The sequence below is a fragment of the Centroberyx affinis genome, unplaced genomic scaffold (genome assembly GCF_046629955.1).
Source record: "Centroberyx affinis isolate AG114_WGS23_722 - 3 ecotype Tasmania unplaced genomic scaffold, CSIRO-AGI_Caff_v1 ptg000792l_1, whole genome shotgun sequence".
Classification (NCBI taxonomy): Eukaryota; Metazoa; Chordata; class Actinopteri; order Beryciformes; family Berycidae; genus Centroberyx; species Centroberyx affinis.
The window spans coordinates 313,389-338,173 of NW_027279398.1; the positions used below are offsets into that span (position 1 = coordinate 313,389).

Consider the following 24,785-nt stretch of genomic DNA (forward strand, 5'->3'; position numbering starts at 1 on the left):
GTTTAAAATATGTTTGTGTAACCTAAAAATAGCAGAGAAGTTACGTGTAAAATATCCACATGTAACTTACCAGTACTGTAGGTGTCGTAGGTTTTTCCGGCAGCATCTTCTGCGTCGATGCTCCTCACTCCTGACCCTGAGCAGATGATGGTGATGTTTCCTCCGGTGCGGCGGCACACGTCACACTGCTTAGTGGGAGGGAAGATGTCGGAGCATCCTGGAATCGTCTCGTTACTGCTTTTCTTGAACAGGAGAACGTCATGTGATCCATGCACTGTCAGCAAGTTCGGACATCCGACGTCATCGCAGGCAAAACAGGTGCCTGGGGTTAAAACAAAGACAAAGATTGATGATTAGAAAGAGGCAACATACACATGGAAGTAAAAGTCCCAAATGGCTCAGTGGCCAACAGACAACAAAACCCTTGTCTGGGTAAATCATAAAAGTCACACAGTTTGTTTCCATCAGCAGATTTACAACATGATTCAACTTACTGTTTCGGTCCACTGCATCTGTGGGAGATCCTAAAATATAAGGAACATATCAACTAGTTTAGACTGTTGAACACTTAACGGCATCAGATTTCTATGTGAATGCAACATATTGAATATAAGATAATATTGTGTGTTTCATAGTTCTTCTTGTCCACAAAAAGACATTTCGCCTACTTCAAGTATCTTGTTTTGTGTGCTAGTACTTTTGCAAACATTACATCAGCAAAGTATTAGGCTACACGGTGATTATCCTGTCATTTATGTTGCATGGATCAGACCTGAGCAAAACCAAACTAGACATGGCTCTAAATATTCTAAAAATACAAATCAATGAGATCATATTTTTTACACTTGTGAGGGTAAAGAAAATATCTCAAATTTACTCTTTACTCATTTTAAATATTTCAAAACATTTTTTAAAAAGGGATGCAATTGATTTTGGCTGCATCATAGGATTTAAACTCATGTTAATCAGTAAATTATACAATATGCATGACAGTGAGCTGCAGGACAGCACTTCTCTCCACATACCAGCCTCAGCCACAGGAGCAACTGCCACCCAAAACACAAGAAACACTAGACATGAGGAAAGTAGACAAAAGTATTAAACAAACAGGGATTACTTTTCTTAATGTCAGATATGGGAATTATGTATTAAAAATCAGTAAATTCAACACTCAACATGCAAAAACATGCAACACTCAATACATGTATTAAGCACAACAAGCAATAGAAATAGAAATTCAATTACATTTCCAGTACTTCCAGTAGGTTCTCCGGTGGTTTTGGGGTCTGTTTCTCTCTTCAGGATGCATCGGTGGGCCCTTTGTTTTTGTCTGGTTGGGAGCGGCAGTCATGATGTTGAGATGTTCTTCCTTTCTTCTCTTTCCACCTCTAGCAAACTGCAGCTTAACCTTTTTCATTTTCTCTACACTACCTAGCCCCTCTTCTGAAATCAAGACCTCAGTAGGCGTTGCAGAGATAGGTACGCTCTCAACACTTTTCTCTGTATCAGTAGGTGGCAGTTGGGTGGTGCTGTGAGTGGAGGACTCCTCCACTGATGGATCATCACAAGTGTGAACGTGTTGTTCGGGCATCACAGTACACTCTACTATATCCTTCCCCTCCCTAGGAATAGGCTTCACAAAGCTGCCCTTATCTGCCACAGGCATGAGACTCTCACATCTAAGGTAAATCTCACTCCACTCGTGCTGCATGTTTGAGGAGAGACCAGCATAACTGTAATATGGAAAAAAAACACAAAAAAAAACAAGCATGTTTTCTCTTTCACACACTCACACACACTCTTTGACACAATAGTTTCCCTGTTCAGTGGAAAGTGATGAGCCACCATGGCAAGAAAAGTGCCACTAGTGCTCCAGAAATAAATGTGAAATAATTTCAAAAAGAAATCATCATATTTAAGTTACACAAAACAAATGTTTGGCTGATGTTTAAAAACGTATTTTACCGAGAAAGTACCGAAATGGGAGTAGGTACAAACACGGAACAATAATCAAAATGGCTCCAGCCATCACTGCTACAAAGTTTACAGTGGGAGCACTGCATCAATATGAACTCTTAATCCATAATTAGTCCTTATGTTTTGAAAGGGTAAAATCTCTGGTTATAAACACACATACCCGCTCTCCTGGGTGTGTAGGGACTGGCCACCTGCAATGTTAAGAAATTAGAAAATCACTAATATTGCTAGTCTTTGATAAATAATGATAATAATGTATCATACTGGAGATCAAAAACGTCTTTCAATGCTAAATTCTGTCATCAACGCCATATATTATGTAGCTACATTGTTATTAGTGACAATACTGACTTTGTAAAACAATCTCTTACACTGCTGAAAAAAACCCAATCATTTGTAGACCTGCAGTCTCACAAAACGGCAGCCTAAACTCTGAATTTTCCCCTACTGATAACCCATGCAACACCGAAGAAGGAAGGATAATGTACAAACATCAGCAAAAAAAGCAATACTACAAACTTCATAGGAATTTGATAAAAAATGCCATGGCATGAGCAAATGAACGCCTATCAACTGCAGTCTTAGTTGTTAGTTAATTACTAGCCTGCTTTGCCGCTACAAAAACACAATTTGTTACTGAAATTAATAAAGCCTGCGTTTTTACCCAAGGCCATATGATTAGCTTTCAGAGATTAGCAGCACAAAATGAATGGAAGGTGCGGCCAACTAGCCCTCTACAGAGGAGTTGACAATAAATAGGATTCGCACTCAAACTTCACACTGTCAAATCGTGGATATCAATTCACTAAACTTACTTTCTGTCCGAAGCTGAGCAAAATTATCCATGCAGTGAGTCATTTTTGTAAATATGAACAAAAGCACAGCGTGAAGAAGTTGCTTGGCCCCTGTCTGTCCCGCACACCAGGAAATGACTGTGTGACATATTCAGCTTTGCAGGCTTATGTAATTATATCTCCATCTGGTGGAAGATGTTAAAACCTATAGTCCCACTCCACTCAGGCTGATAGCAATAGAATACTTTACAGATATAAGCATGAGAGACACAAGGTATATTTGTTTATTCAACAGCACAAAGAACAGAGAAACTGAAGTGCTTTTGTGAATCTTTTTCTTTTAAGATTTTGTTTTAATGGAGGGAAGGAAGGAAGACTTACTGTAGGCACCACGTACGTGTGTGTGTGTGTGTGTGTGTGTGTGTGTGTGTGTGTGTGTGTGTGTGTGTGTGCGTGCGTGTGTGTGCGTGCATGCGAGCGAGCGAGTGAGTGGTAAAGTGTGTGGATGGATACAAGTATGTGTGTTTATTTAGGCAGTTCAGAAGAATATAAAGCAGGATATTAGCCTACATCATTGACCTTGCAGTAATACTATCCCCCTGACTAGTTTTCCACTAAAGTTAGCCCTCCAGCTAGTGACTATTTATTCCATGAGTACACTATAGCTGGGTTAAATGTCTATTTTATGAATAAGGACACAACCATTAAATAAGACACTTGTTTAATTTGACAAAGAAAGATATTTTGACGAGCACTAAGCCTTTTAGCAGTCTAAATTGCCCTAATAATAGATGCCCCGAAGCCCTAAATTGCTCCCAAATCCCAAACAGCAGTTACTTAATATCCTATGCAACACACTATAAGCCAAACACCATGAAAATGCCATGAACAGCTAATTAGTCAAAATATCATCTTTCTTCTTAAGTGCCTTCTTTTTGACAAATTCATGAAGAAAGTTGCAGTGATAGGCCTGGCAGAGTTCCTCACTCATCTTCCTTCCTACAAAGGAAAGGAACATAAAAGACAACACACTCTCAGTGTCATGTTCTGTTTAGTTTTAAAAAATTATTGAGCAATTTTAACAGCAACACACAGTCAAGTTAGAGTGACAGTTTGGTAAATCCTATTTAAATGTGAATCTGAATACTTTTGTACAGAATAGTTTTTTTCCCCACTAAAGGAATGACAAAGATCTCTGTGATTTTGATAAATGGGCTCATTAAGTGGGAGAAATAAAAACAGACTGAACCGACCTGCCTGCCTGGCACAGCTAGAAGGAAAGAAGAAAAATAACTTTAAATACTAAAATGTACCATAGATCAATAACCAAGATCAATAACTCTGAATTGAAATTGAGTTAATCAAGTTGGTCAGAGTCCTGATTTAGGATTAGTTCTGTTTCTTTGGTCATAATAATAATGTGTTGAAGGCACCTGGTCAGTGATCTGAGTCTTGTACACTTACTTTGCAGAGCACAACTGCCACCAGGATCACAAAGGCAACTGTAAGATGAAAGACGTTTCTGTCATGTGACAAGCTACAACAATCTGGCTAATTGACATTCCAAACACATTTTAAAGTAATGCAATTCATCTATATAGGTATTAAAAACACCTTCAATATACAGATGTGTTAGATACATACCAACGCTTACAATTGCACCAAACCGCCCACGACTGGGAGGCTGATGTTCACCTAAAGAGCAGGGGGAAATTAACTACAACTTATGAAATGACGTGGCATTATTTGGGCTGTAGCAATGGGGGAATTTTCTCAACCTTTTGATGTGTGACTATTAATGATTTATACAATTCAGAGGTTATTCTCCTACAGTTTCAGACATTAAATATGTAAAAGTTTCAAAGTCAATAAGTAGCCTAATACAAGGCTTGCATCACTCATTACAATACAGAAAGTAGGCTAGTACTTAAGGATGCTGTTTTAATTGTTGGTTAGGCTATTACTGAAAACAAAAATATGTGTGTATATGCTGAACCAATAATGGCAAAATAATTTATTAACTTTAAATCTATTTGAAATAGACATGTGTAATACATGTACATGTAGGATCATGGACTGTATTTTATAATACAGTGCAGGTTTAATACTTACTGCTGTCTTCAGGGATGGCTTTCATGGTGGGGCAGCCTTCTGAAGAGACAAAATATATTTCATGGTAAAATTAGGCATGTGAATCAGTTATGTTTGAAATATGCACCTAAAACCCAGAAAGAGAAGCCATGCAAGTCATGTTTAAAATATGTTTGTGTAACCTAAAAATAGCAGAGAAGTTAGGTTTTAAATATCCACATGTAACTTACCAGTACTGTAGGTGTCGTAGGTTTTTCCGGCAGCATCTTCTGCGTCGATGCTCCTCACTCCTGACCCTGAGCAGATGATGGTGATGTTTCCTCCGGTGCGGCGGCACACGTCACACTGCTTAGTGGGAGGGAAGATGTCGGAGCATCCTGGAATCGTCTCGTTACTGCTTTTCTTGAACAGGAGAACGTCATGTGATCCATGCACTGTCAGCAAGTTCGGACATCCGACGTCATCGCAGGCAAAACAGGTGCCTGGGGTTACAACAAAGACAAAGATTGATGATTAGAAAGAGGCAACATACACATGGAAGTAAAAGTCCCAAATGGCTCAGTGGCCAACAGACAACAAAACCCTTGTCTGGGTAAATCATAAAAGTCACACAGTTTGTTTCCATCAGCAGATTTACAACATGATTCAACTTACTGTTTCGGTCCACTGCATCTGTGGGAGATCCTAAAATATAAGGAACATATCAACTAGTTTAGACTGTTGAACACTTAACGGCATCAGATTTCTATGTGAATGCAACATATTGAATATAAGATAATATTGTGTGTTTCATAGTTCTTCTTGTCCACAAAAAGACATTTCGCCTACTTCAAGTATCTTGTTTTGTGTGCTAGTACTTTTGCAAACATTACATCAGCAAAGTATTAGGCTACACGGTGATTATCCTGTCATTTATGTTGCATGGATCAGACCTGAGCAAAACCAAACTAGACATGGCTCTAAATATTCTAAAAATACAAATCAATGAGATCATATTTTTTACACTTGTGAGGGTAAAGAAAATATCTCAAATTTACTCTTTACTCATTTTAAATATTTCAAAACATTTTTTAAAAAGGGATGCAATTGATTTTGGCTGCATCATAGGATTTAAACTCATGTTAATCAGTAAATTATACAATATGCATGACAGTGAGCTGCAGGACAGCACTTCTCTCCACATACCAGCCTCAGCCACAGGAGCAACTGCCACCCAAAACACAAGAAACACTAGACATGAGGAAAGTAGACAAAAGTATTAAACAAACAGGGATTACTTTTCTTAATGTCAGATATGGGAATTATGTATTAAAAATCAGTAAATTCAACACTCAACATGCAAAAACATGCAACACTCAATACATGTATTAAGCACAACAAGCAATAGAAATAGAAATTCAATTACATTTCCAGTACTTCCAGTAGGTTCTCCGGTGGTTTTGGGGTCTGTTTCTCTCTTCAGGATGCATCGGTGGGCCCTTTGTTTTTGTCTGGTTGGGAGCGGCAGTCATGATGTTGAGATGTTCTTCCTTTCTTCTCTTTCCACCTCTAGCAAACTGCAGCTTAACCTTTTTCATTTTCTCTACACTACCTAGCCCCTCTTCTGAAATCAAGACCTCAGTAGGCGTTGCAGAGATAGGTACGCTCTCAACACTTTTCTCTGTATCAGTAGGTGGCAGTTGGGTGGTGCTGTGAGTGGAGGACTCCTCCACTGATGGATCATCACAAGTGTGAACGTGTTGTTCGGGCATCACAGTACACTCTACTATATCCTTCCCCTCCCTAGGAATAGGCTTCACAAAGCTGCCCTTATCTGCCACAGGCATGAGACTCTCACATCTAAGGTAAATCTCACTCCACTCGTGCTGCATGTTTGAGGAGAGACCAGCATAACTGTAATATGGAAAAAAAACACAAAAAAAAACAAGCATGTTTTCTCTTTCACACACTCACACACACTCTTTGACACAATAGTTTCCCTGTTCAGTGGAAAGTGATGAGCCACCATGGCAAGAAAAGTGCCACTAGTGCTCCAGAAATAAATGTGAAATAATTTCAAAAAGAAATCATCATATTTAAGTTACACAAAACAAATGTTTGGCTGATGTTTAAAAACGTATTTTACCGAGAAAGTACCGAAATGGGAGTAGGTACAAACACGGAACAATAATCAAAATGGCTCCAGCCATCACTGCTACAAAGTTTACAGTGGGAGCACTGCATCAATATGAACTCTTAATCCATAATTAGTCCTTATGTTTTGAAAGGGTAAAATCTCTGGTTATAAACACACATACCCGCTCTCCTGGGTGTGTAGGGACTGGCCACCTGCAATGTTAAGAAATTAGAAAATCACTAATATTGCTAGTCTTTGATAAATAATGATAATAATGTATCATACTGGAGATCAAAAACGTCTTTCAATGCTAAATTCTGTCATCAACGCCATATATTATGTAGCTACATTGTTATTAGTGACAATACTGACTTTGTAAAACAATCTCTTACACTGCTGAAAAAAACCCAATCATTTGTAGACCTGCAGTCTCACAAAACGGCAGCCTAAACTCTGAATTTTCCCCTACTGATAACCCATGCAACACCGAAGAAGGAGGGATAATGTACAAACATCAGCAAAAAAAGCAATACTACAAACTTCATAGGAATTTGATAAAAAATGCCATGACATGAGCAAATGAACGCCTATCAACTGCAGTCTTAGTTGTTAGTTAATTACTAGCCTGCTTTGCCGCTACAAAAACACAATTTGTTACTGAAATTAATAAAGCCTGCGTTTTTACCCAAGGCCATATGATTAGCTTTCAGAGATTAGCGGCACAAAATGAATGGAAGGTGCGGCCAACTAGCCCTCTACAGAGGAGTTGACAATAAATAGGATTCGCACTCAAACTTCACACTGTCAAATCGTGGATATCAATTCACTAAACTTACTTTCTGTCCGAAGCTGAGCAAAATTATCCATGCAGTGAGTCATTTTTGTAAATATGAACAAAAGCACAGCGTGAAGAAGTTGCTTGGCCCCTGTCTGTCCCGCACACCAGGAAATGACTGTGTGACATATTCAGCTTTGCAGGCTTATGTAATTATATCTCCATCTGGTGGAAGATGTTAAAACCTATAGTCCCACTCCACTCAGGCTGATAGCAATAGTATACTTTACAGATATAAGCATGAGAGACACAAGGTATAGTATATTTGTTTATCAACAGCACAAGGAACAGAGAAACTGAAGTGCTAAGATTTAGTTTTAATGGAGGGAAGGAAGGAAGACTTACTGTAGGCACCACGTGTGTGTGTGTGTGTGTGTGTGTGTGTGTGTGTGTGTGTGTGCGTGCGTGTGTGTGCGCGCATGTGAGCGAGCGAGTGAGTGGTAAAGTGTGTGGATGGATACAAGTATGTGTGTTTATTTAGGCAGTTCAGAAGAATATAAAGCAGGATATTAGCCTACATCATTGACCTTGCAGTAATACTATCCCCCTGACTAGTTTTCCACTAAAGTTAGCCCTCCAGCTAGTGACTATTTATTCCATGAGTACACTATAGCTGGGTTAAATGTCTATTTTATGAATAAGGACACAACCATTAATTAAGACACTTATTTAATTTGACAAAGAAAGATACTTTAACAAGCACTAAGCCTTTTAGCAGTCTAAATTGCCCTAATAATAGATGCCCCGAAGCCCTAAATTGCTCCCAAATCCCAAACAGCAGTTACTTAATATCCTATGCAACACACTATAAGCCAAACACCATGAAAATGCCCTGAACAGCTAATTAGTCAAAATATCATCTTTCTTCTTTAGTGCCTTCTTTTTGACAAATTCATGAAGAAAGTTGCAGTGATAGGCCTGGCAGAGTTCCTCACTCATCTTCCTTCCTACAAAGGAAAGGAACATAAAAGACAACACACTCTCAGTGTCATGTTCTGTTTAGTTTTAAAAATTATTGAGCAATTTTAACAGCAACACACAATCAAGTTAGAGTGACAGTTTGGTAAATCCTATTTAAGTGTAAATCGGAATACTTTTGTACAGAATAGTTTTTTTCCCACTAAAGGAATGACAAAGATCTCTGTGATTTTGATAAATGGGCTCATTAAGTGGGAGAAATAAAAACAGACTGAACCTACCTGCCTGCCTGGCACAGCTACAAGGAAAGAAGAAAAATAACTTTAAATACTAAAATGTACCATAGATCAATAACTCTGAATTGACAACAAATAAGAATTTAAATTGAGTTAATCAAGTTGGTCAGAGTCCTGATTTAGGATTAGTTCTGTTTCTTTGGTCATAATAATAATGTGTTGAAGGCACCTGGTCAGTGATCTGAGTCTTGTACACTTACTTTGCAGAGCACAACTGCCACCAGGATCACAAAGGCAACTGTAAGATGAAAGACGTTTCTGTCATGTGACAAGCTACAACAATCTGGCTAATTGACATTCCAAACACATTTTAAAGTAATGCGATTCATCTATATAGGTATTAAAAACACCTTCAATATACAGATGTGTTAGATACATACCAATGCTTACAATTGCACCAAATCGTCCACGACTGGGAGGCTGATGTTTAGGCCTACCTAAAGAGCAGGGGAAAATTAACTTATCAAACGACATGGCATTATTTAGGCTAGCACAAAACTATCTGCAGAAAAGGGGATATTTTCTCAACCTTTTGATGTGTGGCTATTAATGATTTATAAAATTCAGAGGTTATTCTCCTACAGTTTCAGACATCAAATATGTAAAAGTTTCAAAGTCAATAAGTAGCAAGGCTTGCATCACTCATTACAATACAGAAAGTAGGCTAGTACTTAAGGATGCTGGCAGGAACTGTTTTAATTGTTGGTTAGGCTATTGCTGAAAACAAAAATATGTGCTGCACCAATAATGGCAAAATAATTTATTAACTTTAAATCTATTTGAAATAGACATGTGTAATACATGTACATGTAGGATCATGGACTGTATTTTATAATACAGTGCAGGTTTAATACTTACTGATGTATTCAGAGATGGTTTTCATGGTGGGGCAGCCTTTTGAAGAGACAAAATATATTTCATGGTAAAATTAGGCATGTGAATCACCTAAAACCTAGACAGAGATGCCATGCAAGTCATGTTTAAAATATGTTTGTGTAGGGGAGCTCCGGTATGAAAGTAGCATTACTTTTTCCCAGTTTACTCCAGTATGGTGAGAGTAATAAATACCATATTATTAATTGTATGAAGAGAAAGTTTTGAAAATCACCTAAATATGATCCTACCAAAACGCCTTTTTAGCCTTTTTTTTTTTACAATCTAAGTCTATGGGAGGACTATTCAAACCATGCCCACTTTGAACTCTAACTACTCTTTCATACTTTTCATAGAAATGCCATTCAAACTTTAAACGGGGCACCACTTTTAGTACTTTATTACTCTTATTCAGCTTTTTGATACCTTTTGTACTTTTTGAGAAATCGCAGTTTAAGTTTTGTACTTTTTTCAACCTTTATAATGGGATCCTATGGAGCCAGCCTACAGTGCGTGATGTCACACATTTTAAAACTGTGACAGTTCACACAACTTTAATACATACACTTATTATACATCAAACCCTTCTACAATCATATATAATACCACATTTCAGGGGTTTGTGGGGATGAGAAATCCAATTTTGAGTTTATTTTGTAATTAACCTTAATCCTACCGACTGGGGTACCCGCAGACCCCAGAGGTATACTTTTTGTCATATCTCACAGGTGTTTTTATTCTATCATTCCAATTTTTCATGACTTTGTCAATCAATTTGTACCTAATGACTTCATATCATTGTTTTCTGTTTCTGTTTTAATTAGTGCTTTTTAAAAAATACCAATTTTTGAATGTATTGGGGTCAGTTTTAATAGATGGAACTACTTATGGGGGGCACTCATTTTGAATTTTGTCATTTTGAAGGAGACAGACACAGATGCAGCAGACAGATTTCCTCATGTGCTCTGTCGACCGGAATACTGCTCTTCCTGAGGTAAGATGATGTTCAAAGTCAGAAAAGTCAGAAATACAATGCATAATTTCACAATAAAATGTTTTATGACTATCAAATTAAATGTTTATGTTATATTATACAAGATAAGACTGTAAAATAGGGTGCAGATGATTGATATGCAGTCATAGCATGATCAGGACATGGTGTGAGTGTGGGGAAAAAGCACAAATGTAGCCATTTTAACCATTTTTGAGGCTGCAGAGGGAGAGGGCAAGGAGGGGTATGCAAGGAGAAGGATTTGAGGAGGTTTGCTCTGTTTCTCAGCGCTCCAAGATAAAATAATATTTTTTTTTCAGACATTAATTACATAACTAATAATGTTTTGAGAAGAAATAAGTTAACATTTTGCTATGATGGTTGTTTATTACAGTAGTTTATTCTTATAATAATAAATAATAATAATAATAACTTTATTTGTATAGCACTTTTCAATACAGGTAACAAAGTGCTTCACAACAGTCAATATAAAACACACAAACAAAAATAAATTACACAAAAGTTTTTTTTTTTTATAAAAATGTGTCTTAAGAAGTGAAATAAAATGGGGAACTGACTCTGCAAGCCTGATCGCCTCTGGCAGGTTGTTCCAAAGTCTAGGGGCCCTGACAGCAAAGGCCCTGTCTCCTTACGTTTTCAACCTAGACCTTGGAATGGCTAGCAACGCCCTACCAGAGGATCTCAGTCTGTGTCCTGGCTCACAGGGGGATAAAGGGTCAGAAATATAGGGAGGGGCCAGCCCATGCCTGGCCTTAAAAGTAATTAAAATAATTTTAAAATCAATCCAAAAATAAACAGGCAGCCAGTGCTAGGATGCTAAAACAGGGGTGATACGGTCACATTTTTTTGGATTGAGTTAAAAGCCGAGCTGCAGCATTTTGAACTAACTGTAGGCGGTGGATTGATTTCTGACTGAGACAGGTATATAGGGAGTTACAGTAGCCTAGTCGAGGCGGGAGGAAATAAAAACATGGATGAGTTTCTCCAGATCTGTGGCTGAAATAAAAAACTTAACCTTGGCTCGGTAGACTTTCCCTTCATACAATTCCTTAGGACTTTTTTTTTCTCTCATTCAGAACATATTGAGTACACAAAATCCATTGAGTTTTTTTTGCAATTTGTGGGAGGACAAATTACATTATTACTGGACTACAAGTAACAGCAAGTCAGAAAACGTCATTTTCGCGGCGCGTGACTTTCGTACCGGAGCTCCCCTAACCTAAAAATAGCAGAGAATTTACGTGTAAAAACTCCACATGTAACTTACCAGTACGGTAGGTGTCGTAGGCTTTTCCGGCAGCATCTTCTGCGTCGATGCTCCTCACTCCTGACCCTGAGCAGATGATGGTGATGTTTCCTCCGGTGCGGCGGCACACATCACACTGCTTAGTGGGAGGGAAGATGTCGGAGCATCCTGGAATCGTCTCGTTACTGCTTTTATTGAACAGGAGAACGTTATGTGGTCCATACACTGTCAGCAAGTTCGGACATCCGATGTCATCGCAGGCAAAACAGGTGCCTGGGGTTACAACAAAGACGTTGATGATTAAGATACACATGGAAGTAAAAGTCCCCAAATGACTCAGTGGCCAACAGACAACAAAACCCTTGTCTGGGTAAATCGGGTAAAAGTTTTTTTCCATCAGCAGATTTACAGCATGATTCAACTTACTGTTTTGGTCCACTGCATCTGTGGGAGATCCTGAAATATAAGGAAGTATCAACTAGTTTAGACTGTTGAACACTTAACGGCATCAGATTTCTATGTGAATGCAATATTGAATATAAAATAATATTGTGTGTTTCATAGTTCTTGTACACAAAAAGACATTTACTTCAAATTATCTTGTTTTGTGTGCTAGTATCCTGCAATGTATGTTGCATGGATCAGATCAGACCTGAGCAAAATCAAACTAGACATGTCTTTAAATATTCTAAAATTCATGTTTTTATTTATTTATTTTTTTACATCTGTGAGGGTAAATAAAACATCTCAAATGCTCTTGACTCAGTTCAAATATTTCAAAACATCTTCAACATTTTTCATTTTGACTACATCACAGAATTTCAACTGATGTTAATCAGTAAATTATACAATATGCATGATAGTGAAATGCAGGACCGCAGTTCTCTCCACATACCAACACGCCCCGCAGCCACAGGAACATGTACAAATGCAACTGCCACCCAAAATGCAAGAAACACTAGAAATCAGGAAAATAGACAAAAGAATTAAACAAACAGGGATTATTTTCGCTTGCAGATTCGGGCGGAAAAAAAATCCAACTATGGCGGCATAAGACTCCAAGATGGTCTTACTGTCAGATATGGGAATTATGTATTAAAAATCAGTAAATTCAACACTGAACATGCAAAAACATGCAACACTCAATACATGTATTAAGCACAACTAACAAGCAATACAAATAGAAATTAAATTACATTTCCAGTACTTATCCATCACAGCTCTTCTTCTCCAGGTGTTTTGGATTCTGTTTCTCTCTTCACGAAGCATCGGTGGGCCCTTTGTTTTTGTCTGGTTGGGGGCGGCAGTCAGGATGTTGAGATGTTCTTCCTTTCTTCCCTTTCCACCTTTAGCAAACTGCAGCTTAACCTTTCTCACTTTCTCTACACTACCTAGTTCCTCTTCTGAAATCAAGATCTCAGTGGGAGTTTTCTCTTTATCAGAGGATGGCAGTTGGGTGGTGCTGTGAGTGGAGGACTCCTCCACTGATGGATCGTCACAAGTGTGAGAGTGTTGTCCACTCCACTCTACTATATCCTTCCCCTCCCTAGGAATAGGCTTCACAAAGCTGCCCTCATCTGCCACAGGCATGAGACTCTCACTCAGGTAATTCTCACTCCACATGTGCTGCATGTTTGAGGAGAGGCCATCATAACTGTAATATGGAAAAAAACACACAAAAAAAACAAGCATGTTTTCTCTTTCACACACTCACACACACTCTTTGACACAATAGTTTCCCTGTTCAGTGGAAAGTGCCCCTAGTGCTCCAGAAATAAATGTGAAATAATATTTAAAAAAAATCGTCATATTTAAGTCAAGTTATACATGTTTAAAGTGAATGTGAAAGTATCCAAATGGGAGCAGGTACAAACATGGAACAATAATCAAAATGGCTCCAGCCATCACTGCTACAAAGTTTACAGTGGGAGCACTGCATCGATATATATCTTCATCTATCTTAACCCACAATTAGTCGTTATGTTTTGAAAGGGTAAAATCTCTGGTTATAAACACACATACCCGCTCTCCTGGGTGTATAGGGACTGGCCACCTGCAATGGTAAGAAATTAGAGAATCACTCAGATTGCTATGCATTAAAACATTTAGTTAAAAACATTTTTTTTCAGTCTTTGATAAAGCATTGTATTCATTTCCCACAGTAACAGACAGATCACTGTAGCATACTGTACTGGAGATCAAAAATGTCTTTCAATGCTACAGTCTGTCATTAAAGCCATATATTATGTAGCTATATTGTTATTAGTGGTACTACAATGGTAGTGAATTTGTAAAACAATCTCTTAAACTGCTGGGATAAAAAACAATCATTTGTAGGCCTGCAGTACCAGGATGGATAATGTAGAAACATCAATGCAACACTACAACCATTATAGGAATGAATGTGATGGCATGAGCAAATTAATGCCTATCAACTGCAATCTCAGTTGTTAGTTAATTACTAGCCTGCTTTGCAGCTGCAAAAAAGTTAATAAAGCCTGCGATTTTATCCAAGGCTATATGATTAGCCTTCAGAGATTAGCAGGCCCAAATGAATGGGAGGCGCAGCAGGTCAACTCATTTACAAGAAATAGCATTCACACTCCAAATTCACACTGTCAAATCACGAATAACAATTTACCAAACTTACTTTCTGTCCGAAGTGGGGCAAAATAATCCATGCAGCGAGTCATTTTTGTAAGCAAAATTCACAGGTTCAAACGTTCCTTGGCCCTTGCTTGCGCTGTGTTTTTCAGGAAATGACTATGCCACTTCCGCTTTGCAGGCTTATCTAATTATATTATATCTCCATCTGGTGGAAGACATTAAACCTACAATGCCACTCCAGGCTGAGAGCAATAGTAAATCTTACAGATATAAGCATGGGAGACACAAGGTATACTATATGTTTATTCATTTTCCAAGGAAGATCTGGCCAAGACAGTAACAGCACAAAGACTATAGGGAAACTGAAGCGCTTTTGTGAAAAAAAAAAAATGATTTTGTTGTAATAGCAGAAAGCCTTTGACTTTTCTTTTGAGTGACTACATTTTCACAGAGGACAATAACTGTACACAAGGTAGAGCCTCTCATTTTTCTCTTACTGACAGTAACAGCACATTTAGCCACAGACAGAACAGTAAACACATTTCATAATGAGTCACAGAAAGAAGAAAAACTGAGAGAAAGATAGCGACAGAGAAGCGAGAAACGTGTGCCATGTCCCAAAAACAGTCAACCTCATCAAATTGTCAATTTCCTTTTGAGTCCTCATCTGTAGTCTTGACATCTGCTCTAAACAAATAGTAAACACTTCCGGTTCTTGTATTTCTCTAGGCTATTCCATACAGAGGGGTCAGAGTTCATGAGGGCCTTTCATGGAAATAGTCTAAATCACTGTCCTACTATCTAAATGAATGCCCTACTATCTAAATGAATGCCCTACTATCTAAACCTGTGTCTTACTTTCTAAATTAATGGCCTACTATCTAAATCAATGCCCCACTTCCTACCACAGCATACCTTAACATAACCTTTCAGTGGATGCTTTCGTCTAAATTGCCTTACAGTATGTAACATTTAGGAAGTCACAGTTCATGTTAGGAAATCAGTCTATTAAAATACTGTCACTGTCCTGGGGTGTGCTGGGATTTTCTGCAATTGTCCAGTGTCTTGGAGTCACCTGCCACCGCCTTGTTTTGCTTCAGTTCTGGGGTGTCCTGCCACAGTCCTGGGGTATCTGCCATTGTCAGTATCCCAGTCAGTATTCCAGGACAGCTCCGGTCCATGGACAGTGACAGAACACCCCAGTATTGTGGTGGGAAACACCCAAAGGGCCTTGGCAGGACACCCCAGTAGCAGGACACCCCAAAACAGTTGTAGAGCAAGACAGTGGCAAATTAGTGAAATCCCAGGACACCACAGTGTCATGACAGTAGCAGGACACCCCAGAAAGTGTCAGGACAGTACTAGGACACCCCAGAAAATGTGAGGACAGTAGCAGGACACCCCAGAAAATGTCATGACTGTACCAGGACACCCCAGAAAGTGTCAGGACAGCAGCAGAACACCCCAGAAAGTGTCAGGACAGCAGCAGAACACCCCAGAAAGTGTCAGGACAGTAGCAGGACACCCCAGAAAGTGTCAGGCCAGTAGAAGAAGGCCCCAGAAAGTGTCAAAAACTGTCAGGACACCCCAGAAAGTGTCCAAAAGTGTCAGGACACCCCAGAAAGTGTCAGGACAGCAGCAGAACACCCCAGAAAGTGTCCGGACAGTAGCAGGACACCCCAGAAAGTGTCAGGCCAGTAGAAGAATGCCCCAGAAAGTGTCAAAAAGTGTCAGGACACCCCAGAAAGTGTCAAAAAGTGTCAGGACACCCCAGAAAGTGTCAAGACAGTAGCAGGACACCCCAGAAAGTGTCAAAAAGTGTCAGGACACCCCAGAAAGTGTCAAGACAGTAGCAGGACACCCCAGAAAGTGTGAGGACAGTAGCAGGACACCCCAGAAAATGTCATGACTGTACCAGGACACCCCAGAAAGTGTCAGGACAGTAGCAGGCCACCCCAGAAAGTGTCAGGACAGTAGCAGGCCACCCCAGAAAGGGTCAGGACAGTAGCAGGCCACCCCAGAAAGTGTCAGGACAGTAGAAGAACACCCCAGAAAGTGTCAAAAAGTGTCAGGACACCCCAGAAAGTGTCAGGGCAGTAGCAGGACACCTCTGAAAGTGTCAGGACAGTAGCAGGCCACCCCAGAAAGTGTCAGGACAGTAGCAGGACACCCCAGAAAGTGTCAGGTCAGTAGAAGAATGCCCCAGAAAGTGTCAAAAAGTGTCAGGACACCCCAGAAAGTGTCAGGACAGTAGAAGAACACCCCAGAAAGTGTCCAAAAGTGTCAGGACACCCCAGAAAGTGTCAAGACAGTAGCAGGACACCCCAGAAAGTGTCAGGACAGTAGCAGGACACCCCAGAAAATGTCATGACTGTACCAGGACACCCCAGAAAGTGTCAGGACAGTAGCAGGCCACCCCAGAAAGTGTCAGGACAGTAGCAGGACACCCCAGAAAGTGTCAGGACAGTAGCAGGCCACTCCAGAAAGTGTCAGGACAGTAGAAGAACACCCCAGAAAGTGTCAGGGCAGTAGCAGGACACCCCAGAAAGTGTCAGGACAGTAGCAGGCCACCCCGGAAAGTGTCAGGACAGTAGCAGGACACCCCAGACAGTGTCAGGACAGTAGCAGGACACCCCAAAAAGTGTCAGGGCAGTAGCAGGACACCCCAGAACCCCAGAAAGTGTCAGGACAGTAGCAGGACACCCCAGAAAGTGTCAGGACAGTAGCAGGACACCCCAAAAAGTGTCAGGGCAGTAGCAGGACACCCCAGAACCCCAGAAAGTGTCAGGGCAGTAGCATGACACCCCAGAAAGTGTCAGGGCAGTAGCAGGACACCCCAGAACCCCAGAAAGTGTCAGGACAGTAGCAGGACACCCCAGAACCCCAGAAAGTGTCAGGACAGTAGCAGGACACCCCAGAAAGTGTCAGGGCAGTAGCATGACACCCCAGAAAGTAGCAGGACAGTAGCAGGACACTGTAGGAATACAGTATTTCAATGGTCTGATTTCCTTACATGAACTGTAACTGTAACCCAGTATCTTTTTTTTTTTTTGCATGTTGTGTTTATATTTTTGTTCAGTATATTTTTAGCATGTGTCATCCTCGTGGGTACAGACCCCCCTCGCCCAGCAGTTTACCTTTATCATGCGTTCCTTATTCTTATGTCCAAAGAAAAAACTAGAAACTAAATCCTCTGGACTTAAAAACCCAGTGGATTTTGTTTCTAATTTTTTCTTCGGCCATCTTTCTACAAATTAATCTACACAAACATATTGTTATTCTTATGCGGTCTACATTCACACGTCCCTATTCCAATGACTATTAATCTGAGGCATATTTCTGGTCCTGAAGTGAATTCTAGTCAGGCGGCTGCAGCAGAAAGGCGTGCCTGCCTGGCTCGGGGGCATGGACCAGGTACAGGGAGGCGTGGAACAGGTATAAAGACAGAAAACTATGTAAACTCATGTTCAGACTTGACACTGCAGCTTCCCCTCAACAACAAAGAGGTAGGCACCTGAGAATATTTCTTTGGATCGACATAGCACATCACAGATTCATCATCTCTGTGTCATATTTACTATATTTAGAGCATCTGTAGATTAGTATAATGTTAAAATCACAGATTGACCATTTCTCTGTTTTGTTCTCTCCTGCCCTGAAACAGTCAATCCAGTGGTTTGGCTCTGGATCGTCTAGATGTTAGTTGTTGACAAGTGTAATTATAGAAAAATTGATATTTAAAACATTTATTGAATAGAATGGCACTGCTGATGAGACCATTTAATTAATTCACTGTTGGTTCTCCTTTGCTTTAAAACAATCGGTCCTTTTTGAATGTTAATCGCTGTAAGGGGAATAAGATATATAAGACTGGATCCATTGTGGTGTGCTATTATGTTGCTGTGACTGATAACATGGTGGTCTGTTTTTTTTACGTGGTTTGCATTAAAAGACAACTGCCAACATCTTGCATGCACCAATGCAAAGTGAAACTTTTCTGTTTCATTGTCGACTTACCAGTTTGTCAGCTTTTTTTATCTCCCCATTATACAACACCCAGCCTAAAGGTCCCAGAGAGTGTGTGAAGTGGGCTGCAGAATGCTGACTTGAGGTCACTTTTTTGTCAAAAATCTTAAAACAGTAAACATGGCTGTTTAGATCAGATGGAGCACTTATTTACACAACAGGTTTAGTTATGGTTGGTCTAGATAGTCATTGTGGCAAGCAGGCTATATGATTTATCAGTGGGTTTATCCAGGTCAGATTCATGTAGGTTTCTTCCCTCAGATGAGTCACGCATTTTCTGCTGCACTTAACTCGTTCCTAAGATGATTACCTGTGAATTTCCCCTTTCTGGCACAGTCTTACTCAACTCAGGTGGCACACCCTTCCTAGGAAATGTCATCCCCTATCATTTGAATACTTGTTTCTTTTCAGCTCTTAGAGCATGTTGACAGGTTGCATTCATCCTGAACAGAAGGGAGACTGAAAGATATGTGTGCATACTGTTTGGTTCCAGCCTCAGTATAGTAAAACAAATATAATATAAAATTAACCTCTTCCACCATCCAGCGCACACATACAATCGTCAAGATGGCGTATTCCACCGGCACCCTGGCAGCAGGCTGTTTTGGGAAGGTGTACAGAGAGAAATACAATGATACCTGGGCTGCGATAAAGAAAGTCCCCCACCACCTCATCAGCAGGAAGGACCTGGAGAGAGAGTGTGAAGTGTACAAGTAAGTATCAGTGTGTTCGTGGCAAAGGTCAAATTTTGTCAGTGCTTGTATGGCTGTGTAGCTTATTATAAAATTACAGGAATTATGATAAAATGTTGAGCTCATTTCCAACGAGCAGAGGAGTAAAGAGGAGGAGAGGAGATGTAAAGAGAGGTAATAGAGACAATGTATGTTTTGTTGTGACTGTATTGGAAGCTGAAAAAGTCTTACAAAAATATTGTTTAAAATGTCTCCAGCTGTGATGTGTCTCCAATTTTTATTCACAATTCACAAAGTGACACATTGTGTCAGGGTGAAAACCCTATATCTCCAAAATGTCAACTTTGTCAGAAATGAAGAAAAACAGCCTCGTTTTCAGGATGACTGTGCATTTTTTACTTTTCAAAACCCAGTGCGCTTTGGAGACTGAAAGCCAGTTCCCCACCAAAACCCAGTGGGCTTTGTGAGACTGAAAGCCAGTTCCCCACCAAAACCCAGTGGGCTTTGTGAGACTGAAAGTCAGTTCCCCACCAAAACCCAGTGGGCTTTGAAAGAGTTTGCAGAAAGAAAGAGGTTGCAGAATTTTCTCAACCCATAGAGGAGCATGTAATCCTTCAACTGAAGTGTAAAGATAAAAATCATCACACAACAGCGATATCCATTTTAGGAATCAAAACTTAACAGCAAATTCATTCAGTATCTCCTCTTTATCTAAATACAGAGGATCCAGTCTGTAAAGGTGTTCAAACTCTGCCAGCCAAGGATTTAAATTGCCTAATCTCTCTCAAAGTACCATGATATTATTTTTTTGATTTGTGCTATCAATCATTTTGTGAAAGTGTATGTTATTTTTTTCCACATTTCTCATTTTGGAATGAAACTTTGTCTTCCTCTTTTCTCTTTCACTCCCTCACCTGTTGATACTGGTCTACAGTAAGGCAAGTCATCCCAACATCGTGAAGCTTCTGGGCAACATAACTCTCAAAGACGCTAAATGGATCATTCCTCTGGAGTTTATATTTGGAGAGGATTTAGAGACGACCATCTTCAAAGCATCAAAGTCTAAAATACAGGTAAAGGTATCTTGGAGGGGAATTCATGGCAAAAGCACACGATTCAAGGAGGAATTTGGATATTAGTTTGTAGAATATGCAGTGAATACACAAAATATTAGGACCGCTTGAATTAGTCTAACCAGGTGAATCCAGTTGAAAGCTGCAACACCTTACCGATTTCACCTATTACAATAAGTTCATGGCAATCACGCATGGCAGATTTAGTCATTGGTGAAGACAGTTTTATTAAAGCTTGAGGCAAAAGGGTGTGCAACTCAAAACTAGGAATGTGGTTTTAATATTCTGTACTTAACCTTTTGATGTCAGTGTGGCTGAACCTGATCTCCTCTTTTTGTCCCTACAGTTGACTCCATCTAACAGGGGCATTATTATCATCGGCATGTGTGAAGGGCTGCTTCATCTCCACAGCAAAGATGTTGTCCATCAAGACCTCAAGCCTGAAAACATCATGGTGAGCTGAGAACAGTCAACATATCGAGAGTTCATTTCCAAAGTATCTCTAAAACATAGAGGATCCACTCAGTAGTAGTGTTATATTTTCTTAAGACAGTATTCTTTATTACACAGCCTTGTTGAATGTGTTAAGGTGTGAAGGTGTGTTATTTCTGAATAGCAAACTTCTGTTTCACATGTTATCATATCACTTTTCAAGTCCCATTAATTTTGTTGATATCTAATCAAACTAACTAGCGACACTTAATGCCAAAGAGATGTTACTCCTTGGTTAGTGCAGACAAACACTCGACTAACTGAGGTTTTTTTGGAGGAAGCTTCTGAACTACTCTAGCCTATAATTAAATCATTTCAGATCAATATTGATTAATGTCTTTGGTAAGTAGCTGTGTAATGAGCAGGATAATGTAGCCGGTCATTATTGCAAAATAAGCTGACAGAGTGAATCCCGATGCAAAGCGGAATGGCCGGCTCACTGTACATTGACCCTTACTTACAAAGCACATAAATTGTTTTAGTTTTTGCTTTTTTTTAAATTCTGTTACAGTAGTGACGATTTTGAAACGGTCAGTATCTCCTTCTGGAAGCTGTTCACTTGATGGAAAATAAACAACATTTCTTCCTTTGTCCTCCAGGTGGAGCATGAGACAAACAGAGCCGTAATCATCGACCTGGGACTGGCCAAGTTCTTCCGAAACGGTCTCAACTCTGCCGTGGACATGGGGAACGAAGCCTACTCGGCGCCCGAGGTGCTGCAGAGGGTCAGCCAGCGCGACCAGCGCTCAGACGTTTGGGCCATGGGCAAAATCATCGCCGAGCTGTGCGCCCGGATCCGGCTCTACACCCCCAGCGTCTGTCCCGCCAAGATCAAGGAGATGCTGCGGGACCAGCCGTACTGCCACGCCGTCTGCCGGATGGTGGAGAGCAACCCTTCTCTGAGGGCCTCCATGGGCGGGGTCATGAGTGACATCAGAAGGGCCGGGGGCGGAGGGATCACCGGCGGGCCTCTTCAACAACGGGGGCGGCTTCAGCCACCCAACACAAACCTCCGAAACCGGTCTCCATCACCACTGAACAGGGATCCATCACCATTTAAAAGGGATCTGTCACCACTCAACAGGGGTCCATCACCGTTTAAAAGAGATTTATCACCTCTGAATAGGGGCCCATCCCCACTGAATAGAGATCTGTCACCACTGAACAGGGGTCCATCACCATTCAACAGGTCTCCATCACCGCTGAAATGGGATCGCGTGGCCTCTCCCAAACCGGACACCATCGCATTGCGTCCTCCAGCCACAGCGCACCGCTCTCCCTCCCCGCAGCCGATGGAGGACAAGAACAGGAACCAGGCGATGGTGCCAGCAGGCGGGGCAGGCCTCAGCGAAGACTTCATGAAGATGATGCTCTACAAAGAGGCTGCTAAGGATCTGCCCTGCGGCCTGCCAACCACGGGGATGGTGCGGGTGCGGCGATACGAGGAGAAGGACGGGGAGGTTGGAACATGGGAGCAGAAGGAGGTGGTGACGCGGGGAGGGAAGATAGTCAAGTACGACAATGTAAAGTTCAACAGCAAATAAGAGCAGGAGATCCGTTTTAAGGATTTTAAGGATTTAGGATTTTTTATTTGGCAGATAGCTCCTTCTAAAGTGACTTGCACAAGTGTGAGTGTATATGTTGGTGGTATGATTAGCTCAGAGGCAGTCAGAAACGTAACTTTTGATATCTTCTTTTACATAGGAGAGCATACAAAAATACATTTCCACTCTGCTAGAGGGTAAACTGACATTAAGCTATACCTGTTCCGTTTATAGTTAAAATGGGTTAGAAACATGCTCTACAACGTTAGAAATCTGGCAGTGGAAAGCTGTGAGAGGAAGACATCTTGAAATGAGTTTGGTCATGCTGCAACGTGTTACGCTATTCAGCCATGTTGTGAATTTGACTGAGCAGCATATTTTACTGCCAAAAAAAGTTCTATCTGTAGGCATGAAGGACAACTATCTGTGAATGCTTTTCAACGTCTGAATGTCTGTAAGTGTTACTTGTAAACCCAGGGACTGTGAACATGGCACATGCATTTTGAAATCACACATGATGCATTATGTGTATATTTATGTATATAATAAATTGCTATTCCAGAGATAGATTTAGTTTTTTGTTTGGTAAGTTTTATGCTCAAATGTCATTGATTTATCTACTTTAATAACCAGAAAATCTGCAGCAGGTAATTAAGTGATACAAATTATATTAGTTGGTGCTTATTATAAACAAACAATATTAGTTAGCAGTTATTGGGCTATACTTTCTGTATTTTTTTTTTTAGAATTTAGAATTTATTGGAAACAGAAATGACAATGACCACAATAGCACAATGACACAACAAACAAACAAAAAAGCTTTGGGGGAGTTTGGGGCAGAATTTAACCACAAGGAAGTTAAATTAAAGTTAGTTAAATTAGTTAAATAAAACATGTATATGTAAATGTAAATAAAATAATAAAGTTCCATGGTCCATCAAGTCCATTATCATACTCTTGGAGGACTGAGGCAGCCCGCTCCATTGATAACAAGTCCATAATGTTCTTCAGCCAATTTTCTATACTGAAACAGTTTGGTTTACATTGTTTCCAGTTCATTAAAATAATGCGCTTGGCTGATAGGAAGGCCAATGCAATAATACTTTGTTCACATTGCAATTGTACATTGTCCATTTTCATACCAAGTATAGAATTTACCGGACATGGTTTGATATCTATATTGAGAATCTGTGATAAATTTTCAACAACATGCAACCAAAATCTCTCAAGTGGACAATGCCACAACAGGTGCAAAAGTGTGCCCTCTACTTCACAACCATGCCAGCACAGGTTTGATAACCTATGGTCAATTTTTTTCAATGTGCAGGGTGTAATATAGGCCCTGTGTATTACCTTTATTTGCAAAATGTTGTATCTGACACAATTTGATATTTTAGTAGCATTTTGAATTGCTGCATTCCATTGTGTTGTAGATATGAGCCCACCCATGTCACATTCCTGTAATTTAGTTTGGGAGTTGCAGTCAGGTGAAGCAAGGCACAACAACCTGTAGACTGCTGAGACTGTACCTCTTTGCAGCTCCCCTTTATCCTCTAGATCTCCGCTGTTTCCTATGTGTACACCTTTAGAGAGCAACAATTTGATAATGAACTTTTTGCAAGTAGGTTTATATCAGTTCATTAAATGGCATCATTTCCCCATTCCTGATCACTTGCCCCACCTGCATGGTAGTCAAGGAAGAGATGCCTCCTGGTGCAGATATTGGGCCCCATCCACCCTGCAGCGTTTTGATTTTGCTCAGCAAATTCATTTCCATCCAATCCTTTGCAGCCTGGTCCTGTGTATTTCAAGTGTCCCGGGAAACGTGGCCTTTTTGGGGTTGCATGTGAGGCGATCCCCAAGCAGGTGAACTTCCTCCTTGATCACCGCTGCCAGACAGGCAAGGGTGCCAACTGTGTGGTGTCCATGCTGCATTATTTTTTTGAGAAGTATGGGTCGGGAGAATCACATGTGCATCTCCATGCAGACAACTGCAGTGGTCAAAACGGTGCCATGCCATTGTTCCGACGGCCCATTATACCGAAACCCCAATAGTCCGAAAACTCCATGCCTGGCTCCATCCACAACCGTGGCTTCTGACAGCCTTGACCGTTGCTCTAACCCTAACCTCAGTGACCCCATGCCTCAACCCAACCACCTCCGGGATACCGGGCTGTCGGACAAATGGGCTTT

General features: G+C 40.4%; 4 protein-coding genes across 10 annotated transcripts in view; 1 reads left to right on the plus strand and 3 right to left on the minus strand.

The window, feature by feature from the left end:
* The window catches only part of LOC139644848 (uncharacterized), a 4,386-nt gene extending 1,490 nt beyond the window's left edge, over positions 1-2,896 (minus strand). The window contains exons 1-6 of one of the 3 annotated variants that reach the window (XM_071520357.1): positions 2,793-2,896; positions 2,138-2,168; positions 1,246-1,733; positions 1,026-1,046; positions 495-524; positions 71-322 (exon numbers count right to left, since the gene is read on the minus strand). In XM_071520357.1, the coding sequence (XP_071376458.1) occupies positions 71-322; positions 495-524; positions 1,026-1,046; positions 1,246-1,733; positions 2,138-2,168; positions 2,793-2,835 (865 nt within the window). In that variant the 5' untranslated portion in view covers positions 2,836-2,896. Of the gene's footprint in view, positions 1-70; positions 323-494; positions 525-1,025; positions 1,071-1,245; positions 1,734-2,137; positions 2,169-2,496; positions 2,620-2,792 lie in introns of those variants that run through there. The other 2 variants (XM_071520356.1, XM_071520358.1) reach the window with 2 other exon arrangements.
* Positions 1-23,150, plus strand: part of LOC139644839 (sperm motility kinase 2A) — a 25,324-nt gene extending 2,174 nt beyond the window's left edge. Inside the window, exons 1-5 of one of the 2 annotated variants that reach the window (XM_071520341.1) lie at positions 18,253-18,271; positions 19,338-19,504; positions 20,418-20,556; positions 20,903-21,010; positions 21,648-23,150. In XM_071520341.1, the coding sequence (XP_071376442.1) occupies positions 19,359-19,504; positions 20,418-20,556; positions 20,903-21,010; positions 21,648-22,592 (1,338 nt within the window). In that variant the 5' untranslated portion in view covers positions 18,253-18,271; positions 19,338-19,358 and the 3' untranslated portion in view covers positions 22,593-23,150. Of the gene's footprint in view, positions 1-18,252; positions 18,272-19,337; positions 19,505-20,417; positions 20,557-20,902; positions 21,011-21,647 lie in introns of those variants that run through there. The other variant, XM_071520342.1, reaches the window with a different exon arrangement.
* Positions 3,095-7,916, minus strand: LOC139644840 (uncharacterized). Of its 3 annotated transcripts, none has more exons than XM_071520344.1 (11): positions 7,815-7,916; positions 7,160-7,190; positions 6,268-6,755; positions 6,048-6,068; positions 5,517-5,546; positions 5,093-5,344; positions 4,884-4,922; positions 4,416-4,466; positions 4,236-4,273; positions 4,025-4,041; positions 3,095-3,770 (listed from the first exon to the last, which is right to left on the minus strand). In XM_071520344.1, the coding sequence occupies exons 1-11, from the start codon at positions 7,855-7,857 to the stop codon at positions 3,755-3,757; spliced, it is 1,026 nt and encodes a 341-aa protein (XP_071376445.1). In that variant the 5' UTR covers positions 7,858-7,916; the 3' UTR covers positions 3,095-3,754. The 3 variants fall into 3 exon arrangements, with proteins under 3 accessions (XP_071376445.1, XP_071376444.1, XP_071376446.1); XM_071520343.1 differs by having other exon boundaries at positions 6,048-6,092; XM_071520345.1 differs by lacking the exons at positions 3,095-3,770; positions 4,025-4,041 and having other exon boundaries at positions 4,416-4,488; positions 6,048-6,092.
* Positions 8,188-14,909, minus strand: LOC139644842 (uncharacterized). 2 transcript variants are annotated; one of them, XM_071520347.1, is made up of 11 exons: positions 14,809-14,909; positions 14,181-14,211; positions 13,355-13,812; positions 13,054-13,116; positions 12,585-12,614; positions 12,180-12,431; positions 9,886-9,921; positions 9,418-9,464; positions 9,228-9,265; positions 9,013-9,029; positions 8,188-8,760 (listed from the first exon to the last, which is right to left on the minus strand). In XM_071520347.1, the coding sequence occupies exons 1-9, from the start codon at positions 14,849-14,851 to the stop codon at positions 9,254-9,256; spliced, it is 972 nt and encodes a 323-aa protein (XP_071376448.1). In that variant the 5' UTR covers positions 14,852-14,909; the 3' UTR covers positions 8,188-8,760; positions 9,013-9,029; positions 9,228-9,253. The 2 variants fall into 2 exon arrangements, with proteins under 2 accessions (XP_071376448.1, XP_071376447.1); XM_071520346.1 differs by having other exon boundaries at positions 9,408-9,464.
* Positions 23,151-24,785: the final 1,635 nt, after the last annotated feature.

Bases quoted from the DNA above. Each gene is read 5' to 3' on its own strand.
- LOC139644840 (XM_071520343.1), bottom strand. From the start codon at position 7,857: ATGACTCACTGCATGGATAATTTTGCTCAGCTTCGGACAGAAA. The intron at 5,547-6,047 runs GTATGTGGAGAG...CTTATATTTTAG, and splicing joins TGCTCCTGTGGCTGAGGCTG to GATCTCCCACAGATGCAGTG. The intron at 5,345-5,516 runs GTAAGTTGAATC...TTGTAACCCCAG, and splicing joins AGATGCAGTGGACCGAAACA to GCACCTGTTTTGCCTGCGAT.
- LOC139644842 (XM_071520346.1), bottom strand. From the start codon at position 14,851: ATGACTCGCTGCATGGATTATTTTGCCCCACTTCGGACAGAAA. The intron at 13,117-13,354 runs GTAATTTAATTT...CCTGATTTCTAG, and splicing joins GATGGATAAGTACTGGAAAT to TGTTTCTTGCATTTTGGGTG. The intron at 12,615-13,053 runs GTATGTGGAGAG...CTTATATTTCAG, and splicing joins TGTGGCTGCGGGGCGTGTTG to GATCTCCCACAGATGCAGTG.